Below are 10,576 nucleotides of genomic sequence, written 5' to 3'. Positions count from 1 at the left end.
ATTGTCCACCTGCAATTTGTTACTGCATGAAGAGCTTCTTCATGGTATTTTTGACCTCGTCATTTCTCAGGGTGTAAATGAATGGATTCAACATGGGTGTCAGAATACCATAAAACACTGCCATGTTTTTGTCTATAGGTAAAGTAGATGAAGGACGCACGTAAGTAAACACACAGGGCACAAAGAACAGGGCGACAACAGTGAAGTGAGCCCCACAGGTGGAGAGGGCTTTGCGTCTCCCCTCTGCACTGTGGGACCTCAAGGAGCACAGAATGACCACGTAGGAGGCAGCCAGCATGAGGAAGATCAACAGGCAGATCACACCACTGTTGGCAACCACCAGCAGACTGATGGCATATGTGTTGGTGCAGGCAAGTTCCAGCAAGGGGTACAAGTCACAGACAAAGTGATTAATTATGTTGGGCCCACAGAAGGGCAATTGAAGGACCAGGAGGAGCTGAACCAATGAGTGCAGGAAGCCCCCCAGCCAGGTCACCCCCACCAGCAGGGCACAGCGATGCCTGGTCATGATAATCGTATAGTGCAGAGGCTTACAGATGGCCACGTAACGATCATAGGCCATCACCATGAGTAGAATGATCTCAACACCTCCCAGAAAATGTGCTCCAAAGAGCTGAGCCATGCAACCCTCATAAGAGATGGTTCTCCCCTCATACAAGGAGTCTGCAATGAGCTTAGGGGTCAAAGAGGAAGAATAACAGATGTCAATAAAGGACAGGTTGGCCAAGAAAAAGTACATGGGGGAAGCCAGGGCAGGACTCGAGGTGATGGTGACCACAATGAGCATGTTGCCACAAACAGTGGCCACATAGATGATCAAAAAGACCACAAAAAGAACTCTCTGTGTTTTTAGGTCCTGTGACAGTCCCAGCATGAAAAATCCTGTGATATTCTGTGATATTTCCATAGTCTAAGGACACTGAGAATGCAGGGACAGTATTGCCTATAAAGCCGAGAAAGGAACATAATCGTAACATTAGTAACTCCAGAAGGAAATGTTGCAAACTTTGCATCTCATTTCTAAATTCAGGATAAAGTAGCATTTAAATGCCAGATATACACCCACTTCCCTTTGCCCCTCTTAACTCTTTCTATTCCAAAATTCTTGTACCAATTTATTGTATTAATCACAAAATATCAGCATAAGTCTGTCTGCTAACCTGAGCATCAGTGGGCACTAGAAATCTATGTTATTACATGAAAATAAGAATTTAATTATCTAAAGTTTAGTTTCTTTTGTTACTCCTGAAATTGAACGTTGGTTTTCCAATTCAGCTACAGTCCCTGTCTGACCATTTGCCTCCTGGCTCCACATAGAGACTATGGCACATTAGAAAACCAAGACTATTTTGGATCTCCTGAAAATTCTGCATGCACAGGCCACACATTAAATCTTTCTCCCTGGACTGTGCAGTGAGGTTTGCTACACTTTCTGTTGCAGTTGTTTCCAATAGTAACACAAATTAAAGCTAAACCAGCTAGAGGAGGGTTGCCCAGCTGCTCCATTTCTCTCCTTGCTCATTCACTCCTACTCTGTGCCCAGGCTGTGGGCAAGCTCATGTCTTCGAAGCCTAACTTAAATTACTCCTCCCCCTTGCTTTATATGTTTTACAGACTCTCCATTTTGCTTTCCTTGGGCTTGGTAAAATTCTTCTAGTTAAAGCAACTAGTCCCTTTGCAGTCTAAGGAGTCAAGGGTTAAAAAATTTTAAAAGTTTGATGAGCATCAGTGAAGGAGTCGATTAAATGATTAGCTGCGTATTCACTACATAAAGGAAGCTTCAGGAGCAGGGAGAAGAGATGTCCTGTCTTAACCAGCTGTAAATTAGAATCTCATCTGGAAGAATAGTCCTACTCACCTTGTATTCTCCTAATACTCTGAAGGAAATGCCTATGCCTATCTTAGTTTTCATTAAACAAAAAACTGTCTGTCGTCTTACCCACACCAATCTATCTTTTCCCTGAAAACACAGAGCTTCTTAAGGCAGCTAAATCTCTCAACTTGCTGGAGATCCGCTGCTCAGTCTGATGAGAATTGAAGGAAAATCATTAAGTGTCTGAGGAAGAGACACCCTGACATAAGAAACACGGGAGAGAATGTTCCTGCATCGATCAGGAAGCTGCCCCCTTTCTCTCTCTCCAAGCTTCGTTGCAAGAAGGTAAATACAGCTTCTGCAAGGGATGAGTCTGATGGGGACTTTTTCAGAGTAGAACTTATGGCCAAGAGCACAGACCGCTGTAACAAGAGCAAACGCCTGTGTAGCACTTAGTCTTTGTGACGCTATCCTAACTGCCTTACCTGTATCGATTCCTTCCATCCTCACTTCATCCCCAGCAGGTGGTTTACCGCCTTTGTCCTCACTGTGCAGAAGAAAGTCAGGCACACATTCAGCAACTCACAGAAGCATTTTCAGCTAATAAGTGACAGAGCCAGCAGGCGCTGTAACTAAGGAGTCCATGGGCTTTGCTAACCTCTACTGTCACCAAAACTCTCCTGGGTTTGACTCCTTCCTCTGCCACTTATGACTGTATGTATAATCCTGGGTAACTATTCAAAGCCTCACTGTTCTGACCTATAAAATAAAACTGGGACTGCTGCTCTCCCCTGAGGTTGCAGAGAAAAGTAAGTGAAAACAGTGTGTGTCGAGTGTTTGTGACATATATGTAATAAATGGCATCTCTGATATCACGGTCATCAAGCCTGGGTGTGACATGTATCTAATAAATGACATCTTTGATATCACTGTCATCAATACCATGGGTAACAGAGTCGTCCTGTGGCTTAAGGAACCAAGGACCTCAGTGTATGCACTCAAGGCCAAGCAGCTGTTGATATGGGTATAATTTTATTATAAATATGAAAAATGCCCTAATACTGATCCCCGTACAGAGTACAAGAGTAGAAAATAGAATCAATATGAATAGTATACAATTTAGCCAAGTAATAAATTTATATGCCCCCAATTAAAAATGCTAAGTTGGTTCACAGCTGTGATTCAAATTTATGGGAATACAAAGTAAATTATTTATTAAAAACTAGCAAAGAAAAAAGTACCTTGTTTGACTTATCCATGAGAGGCAAAATTATTTCCTGGAACATAATAAGAATTTTAGTAAAATGATTCCACTGCATTTTTATTTGAGTTGCATTTTTCTTTCAGTTAATTTTTAAAATAGTAAAGAGAACTTACATTGACTGAATCTGAGAACATCAACAGGTCACCAGGTTTGGTTTTATGTACATCCTAACATCATGGAATGGTGAAGTTAAAGAGTCATCTAGGCCAGCGCCAAGCATAGCACCCCAAATTTTACTGTTTCACAAGACTAAACTCCTGAAAGAATTTGGGTTGTTTCATGTTGACACAGAGCCTAGCTGAGGCCATTGCTTTCAATTACAGTAACTCATCCGAGCTGCAAGTTTCTTAGACCAGTAGTAAGTGAAACCCAAAAGGGAGTCATTCATTTACCAGCAACTGGGAATTCATTTCATTACCCATTTCCCTCTTATTTGCTGAAGAACCCTATGACATTTAAAATCATCTTTTCTGCCCTGGCCAATTTGGCTCAGCAGTTAGAGCATTGGCCCTTGGACCAAAGGTTCTCGGGTTCAACTCCTGGTCAAGGGCACATACCTGGGTTGCAAGCTCGATCCCCAGCTCTGGTTGAGGTTGTGCAATGTGTCTCTCTCACACGGATGTTTCTCTATCCCCTCCCTCCCTCCCCCCCACCTTCTTCCCTTCCACTCTATCTAAAAATTAATGGAAAAATATCCTCGGTGAGGCTTAACAAAACAAAAAAAAATTTTAATTGAAAAAATAATACCAATTGTCTCCATCTTAAAGGCAGTGGATTGACAACTCAGAGAGGTTAGGTGCAGCCGGTCCAAGGTCACATGGGTGATTCATGGCAGAGTCACGGTTGAAACCCAGGTCACTAACCGCTCCAGTTCACTCGGGTGCCCTTTCCAATACTACCACCACCTTTCTTTCTCTACTTTGTCTGTAACAAGCCAAAAAGAGCCCTGCTGCTGATATCAGAGAGGAAGGCTTCACAGAAGGAGTAGCTGGCTTCTCAGCTTTGCTTTCTGCTAACAGACTCATCAGCACAGTCTGAGCGAAATCTTTGTCCTTCCCTAGAAAAACGTTATTTATAAGGTGAGAGTGATAACGCTGGGATTAAGGTGTCTATGCTTTCTGCCTCTCCAGGGGAGACTGAGTCTCCCCTCCCCCATCACTTGCTGAAGCGGCACTAGAACTAGCTTTTGCCCTGTTCACAGGTTGGAACCATGTCAACACCATCACTTCATTATCCCCTTGGAATACAGTTTGGGTCTCACAAGGAGTGACCTCTCTATTCATCCTCCTAGACGTGCCCTTTGTCCTTCTAGTGTCTAGAGGGATCATCCACACATTGTCAGGAGGAAAAGGGAATTATGATATTTCAGAATCTGGTATTAGAGGGTCAGCATCTTTAGGGAGATTGCAAACTGGACAACAATAACAATCAACAGCACTTACTGAGCATCTCCAGCGTTCCCAGCACGGGCCCTAGGCCTTTCACGTGCATCATCTCTTTTCTCTCCCCACAATAAGGCTGCGAGAACAGTGCTGCTCCCCTTTATCCACATCTCTCCTGGGCAGTGAGCTGACAGATCAGGGAAACCAGAGGCAGAAGGACCTGAATTGAAATGGCACAGACACCATTTCAATCATCCAGTAAGTACTTCTTCAGGCGCTTTGCTAGATGCCAGGAATATCATAGTGAATAAGATAGACATGGTCCCTGGCAGCATGCAGCTAATGTTCTGAAAGGGGCAGAGCTGCCTCCAAACACAGCTGGGCATCAACAAAATAATTACAAAAGCAAAGATAATGGAATACATGAATATGTAAATATATTTCGATGTTGATAAGTATTGACCGAGATACACATGTTTAATACTTATTGACATGCAGCAAATTTTTCTCCCTGAAAAGTGTAACCATTTCCATTTTCACTCATCTTGCCTGTTCAGTATGTCTACAATGATTTCCCAGTACCGAATGAATCGTATTCTACGCCTTCTCCAAACCTGTTCCCTGAAACCTTCCAGAAAAAGTCACAGTGGGGAGGATTTAGTCTGCTATCGATCTATGTCACCCAATTCAAAAGGCCCATCACCCTATTGTACTCCTTCCAGCAACCATTTCCACTTTTCCTCGAGGATCATTTAAAAGTTTCTTCAAAATTCCATTTCCCAACCTCCAATCTCTACTCTTCACTTTTTGTTTGTTTGTTTGTTTGTTTGTTTTTGCTTTTCAACTACAGTTAACCTTCAGATTTATTCTGTATTAGTTTCAGGTGTACAGCATTGTAGTTAGACCATGTCCACCATATTCACTCTGATATTCCTTTACAAAGTGGCTCCCTCAGTATGTCAAGCACCCACCTGGCACCATACATGCTTATTACAATATTATTGACTCTATTCCCTATGCTCTGCTTTACATCCCCATAACTAATCTGTAACTACCAATCTGTACTTCTAATCCCTTCAACTTTCTCACCCAGCCCCCCACCCTTTCCCCTCCAGCAACCATCAGACTGTTCTCTGTATCTATGTGTCTGTTTCTGTTTTGTTTATTTTGCACTTTAGATTCCACATATAAGTGAAATCATATAGCATGTGTCCCTATCTGTATGGCTTATTTCACTGAGCATAATACCCTCTAGATCCATTCATGCTGTCATAAATGCTAAGATTTTATTCTTTTTTATGACCAAGTAATATTCCATTGTGTATATGTGTCCCATTGTATGTATGTAAAATGAGCATGCTTCCCACCTCCCTTCACCCATTTCCTGATAAAACCCTTGTATATCTCCTCTGTTTTACCTTCTGCTTCTCAGAAAACTAGGGCTGATACAGAATATATTAAGATCTCTTACAGCCCTGGCCGGTTTTCTCAGTGGTTAGAGCATCAGCCGGTGGACCAGAGAGTCCTGCTAAGAGCACGTACCTTGGTTGGAGTTTGTCCCCAGCTCTGGTTGTGGTTGTGAGGGTGGCAACCACTCGATGTGTCTCTCTAACATTGATGTTTTTCTCTCTCTCTCTCTTCCTCCCTCTCTCCCTCCCGCTCTATCTGAAGATAAATGAAAAAAAAAAAATGTTAAAAAAAAGATCTCTTACAAATCAGTAAGACAAAGACAGACAACCACATGAGATTTGAACAGCACTTCAGCAAAGATTTTCAGTGGCTTGTAAATAAATAAAAGGGGTGGAGGGACTCACCTTTTTAATCATCTGAGAAATGTGATGCAAAACCTCAATGAAATACTACTGCAATGCTCCCCTGCATGGCTAAAATTTAAGGGACTGCCAATACCAACTGTTCATTGTCAATATGGAGGAATGGTATCTCTCATATGCTGCTGGTGGCAATATATAATTGTTTTTTAAGTGTATACACACACACACACACACACACACACACACACACACACTACTGGAGATTGTTAGCTTATGTTAAATACTCATGTAACCTATGGCCCAGAAACTCCACTCCTCAGTATAAAGTTCAATATTTTTTAATTGATTTTAGAGGGAGAGAGAGAGAGAAAGAGAAACATTGATATGACAAACATCGATCAGTTGCCTCCCATATACACTTCAACCGAGGATCAAACCCACAACCTGGGTATTTGCCCTGACTGGAAATCCAACCGGCAACCACCTGGTACACAGGACAATGCTCAACCAACTGAGCCACATGCCAGGGCCCATGGTATAAATCTAAAAGACACATCACTGAGAGTGTTAATAGAACTATTTGTAATAGAACACAATTAATAAAACCTCAATATCCATCACCAATAGAATGGATAAAAAAAGCATGGTCTATGCATACAACAGACTAACACAGCAATGAAAATAAGTGCAAATAGGTATAATAACAAATGGACAAATCTCACAAACACGATGTCGAGCCAAAGAATACAACCACAAACAATTACGTACTATATGATTGTATTTATTGAGAATGTAAAAATAGACCCATCTAGGGATGAGTAAATATATGAGTATAAAGAAAAACAGAGTTTATCATAAGAGTCATATAGTATTGACCTTGGAAGGAAGAGAGGTGACTGGGGAAAGACATAAAGGTTCTTGGAAGGCCTAGAAATCTTCTGCTTCTTGACACTATGATGTGTCTGGGGTGGGTACCTTTAAGTTCATTCAGTTTGAGATCTGCTGAGCTTCTTGAATCTGTAAGTTTATGTCATCAATTTTAAAAGTTTTCAGCCATTATTTTTTTCAAATATTATGTTGTGATACTCTGGGTCTTTTTTAAATTAAGGAGACTTCTGATTATTTTCGTTTTAGCAGGCAATTAATCTGGTTGGTTTCAGATTGCAGTCTCCAACCCACCTTCTGTGGGCCGTGATTCCAATGTCAGTTCAATGATCAAATCCAGTTTTATTCAGATCTGTCCCACAAGTGCGCCCCTAGTGGCCAGTCTGGGACTTAAGTGGGAGTTGAACCTGTAATGCCATTCTCAAAGACTTGGGATGCTGTTTCAAGTTCAGATCTGCATTTTGCAGCTCAGAGGCGAGCCCTAGGATTCATACACAACTTTATGAGGTGACTCTCTTGAGTGTCCTCCTCTTTTTTATCTCCCTGCTGCTTTCTGCCTCTGGAAACTTAGCTTCAGTTTTCTCAAATGTGCTGCACATCCCACAACTGAGTCTGTCAATAGCCAAGCTTCAAGAGGGCACAGAGAGAATACAAACAACGGAGATTTCTCTCATGCTCTTGAGATAACAGGTCCTGTGGTCAAATAGAAAGGTCCCCGTGCCTAAGAGTTTGAGGTACCTGCCCAGCCACCACTGTTGTCCTTGTCACTGCTTCTCCACCACAGGATTGACGGACAGGAGAGAACAGAGAGGGAAATAAAAGGGAAGAGGTCCACTCTCTGACCGCTTCTCTGCCAACAGCACAGGGGTTCTCTTTCTGCGTGTACCCAGTGCACACCTCCACTTCTGTGCGGCTTTGAGTCCAGATGAAATGATACAGAGGGAAAAATTAGAAACCTCAAATCTGATCGCCTACTCCAGTGTGTCTGCTGTTATTTACTTTTCAAAGTTCTCAGACGGCTTCTCCATGCATTCTGTCTAGGGTTTATAGCTGCATGTCTGTGGGAGAGCAAAGGTGGGCTGTACTTACTCCTACTTGTCTAGAACTAGGACCCTTCAAGATGGGGTCTATTTTGAAGTTGAGCTAAGATTTGCTTGTAGATCAGCTATTAGATGAGAGAGAAGAGGGGGAGTGAAGAGGAGGGGAGAGAAGAAAGTCAAGTTTTGGGGCAGGGCCAGAAGAAAAACGAACGAAGGACTGCACTGGAGAATCCTTGCTAGGCAAGGAATAGGTGCATAACTACATCTCCTCAACTCACAGACACTACAGAACATAAAGAAAGTTGAGTTAATACCTCCTGTCTCTCATTCACAATTCTCAGTGGGACACTGTATGTGGTTTATGCTTTCAAAAAGTACAGATGCTATGAGTTTCATCTAGAGAAAAGAGCTGGACTGTAACCAAGGGAAGCCAAACAGCAGGTGCACGCTTCCCATCAACTACAGCAAGCAGGATACTTAAGCCTCTAGGAATAAAAGGTAACCCTTTAGGAAAAAAGATGGAAGACACAGGAGAAAGTGTTTTCACCATCGGTAGGACTGTTTTAAAACTGAAGTTACTGGGTTAGAAAAACCTAGATATGACTAAATTAAGTTCTGTATTCTCAGGTGAAAATGAGTGTTTGTGGTAAAGTGAATCGTTTCTGCATAGCTGGTTCCACGACCATTATAAAACATACATACCCAGTGTTATAAATCTTCCAGACACATGCACTGTATATCCTTATTTAGTTCAGTATAACACAATTTACTCCAATCACTACTCTATCCACCAAAAGGCAGAATCAGTTTAAGTGCCAGACAGAGGCCAATGGTTGGTTCTGTGGGAAACCACTTCACAGATGTGCAAATCTCCAGGGACTGTATGTTGTACACATAGACATACATTTAAGGTCAATCTTAGATTGTAAAAAAGACTCTTAACAAAAGATCTGTGCAGATCTTAGAGGCCCTAGAGAGGACAGGATGTTTCAGGAGCCAGCCAAACTAGGCTGCCAAGAAAAGAGGGCTTTGCAAGACGCCTCGGTACTTCAGATCTCAGTTCTAGCTCCTTGCCACCAAGGCTTACACTATTCTCCAGCTGTTTCACATATGTCTATCAGGTGGCTCTTTAACATTATAGAGTGTAAGCTTTTCAGGGCCTTTGAAGTGCCTTTTATAACTTCTGTCACACTTTGCACAGGACTGGGAACATAATAGATGTTAGGATTTTATTTTGCTCCCTAAATTAACTATCTGATACTACATCTATTTCAAAACCAAGGTATCACTGTGATGTCCTATAAACAGCACAGTAAATAAAGTATATGTGCGAATGTGTAGTATTGAAAAACAACTTTTTCAAAAGTTTTTCTTTTTCTTTTTATTGTTGACATTACAGCAGATGTCCCCTTTGCCCACCTCCACCCAGCCCCCAACCCTTTCCCTCTGGTCACCACCTCACTGATGTCTGTGTCCGTGGGTTATGCACATATGTTCTTTGACTAATCCCTTCATCTTCTTTCATCCAGTCCCTCCTCCCCTCTCCTCTCTGTTGGTTTGTTCCATGTATCCATGCTTCTGTTTCTATTTTGTTCATCAGTTTATTTTCTTCATTAGATTCCACATATAAGTGAGATTATATGGTGTCTGTCTTTCTCTGACTGGTTTATTTTACTTAGTATAATAATTTCCAGGTCCATCCTTGCTGTCGTAAAAGGAAAGATTTCCTCTCTTATAGCTGCATAGTATTCTATTGTGTAAACATACCACAGCTTTTTTATCCACTTGGGCTATTTTCAGGTCTTGGCTATTGTAAAGAGCACTGCTATGAACATAAGAATGCATATATATTTTTTTCAAATTGGTGTTTCAGGGTAATTCCAAAGCATGCCCCCATAGAAATTAAGTGAATGGACCTACCTTATTGCCTCAATTCTTAATGTTATTTCCTAAATATTTTACAGTCAGAAAACTGACTCACTTGCATAAGTCACCACAGGTAAACAGAGTTTTGTTTCACTAACAAAGTCTAAATGTAAAGTAATCAAAGAAGTATAAAGAGTATGTTTACTGCTCTAGACATGCAAATCTTGGTTCGACTGGTCCTCAGCAAAATTGAGGTTGCTGTGTAGGCTGCCTCCCTCAGGCTGAAATGGAGCTATTGCCTTCATTTCTGTTCGGATAGCAAATGAGGTAGAAAAGCTTTCCTGGGTCTCCCACAGGATCACAATGATAGAGAGGGAAAAAGCAAAATATAAACTTCTGTCTCCAAGTGCGGCCATCTTTCCACACACCACAGCATGCCAGCACCAAGGGGCAAAATGAGTGAACCCAATGCTCTACAGCTAGAAGATGACAGGGCGAATGTCCAGCCAGGTAATTCCCTCCCTGAAGTCTAT

At 41.8% G+C, this 10,576-nt stretch overlaps 1 protein-coding gene across 1 annotated transcript; it reads right to left on the bottom strand.

Moving 5' to 3' along the window:
- Positions 1 to 1,027, bottom strand: LOC118628032 (olfactory receptor 4C3). The gene has a single exon (XM_036258712.1). It carries the CDS (start codon positions 926 to 928, stop codon positions 20 to 22), a length of 909 nt encoding a protein of 302 aa, XP_036114605.1. The 5' UTR covers positions 929 to 1,027; the 3' UTR covers positions 1 to 19.
- Positions 1,028 to 10,576: the final 9,549 nt, after the last annotated feature.

The sequence above is a fragment of the Molossus molossus genome, unplaced genomic scaffold, assembly GCF_014108415.1.
Source record: "Molossus molossus isolate mMolMol1 unplaced genomic scaffold, mMolMol1.p scaffold_m16_p_13, whole genome shotgun sequence".
Classification (NCBI taxonomy): Eukaryota; Metazoa; Chordata; class Mammalia; order Chiroptera; family Molossidae; genus Molossus; species Molossus molossus.
The sequence above is the reverse complement of the archived record's forward strand: the minus strand, read 5'-3'. Positions and strand labels throughout refer to the sequence as shown.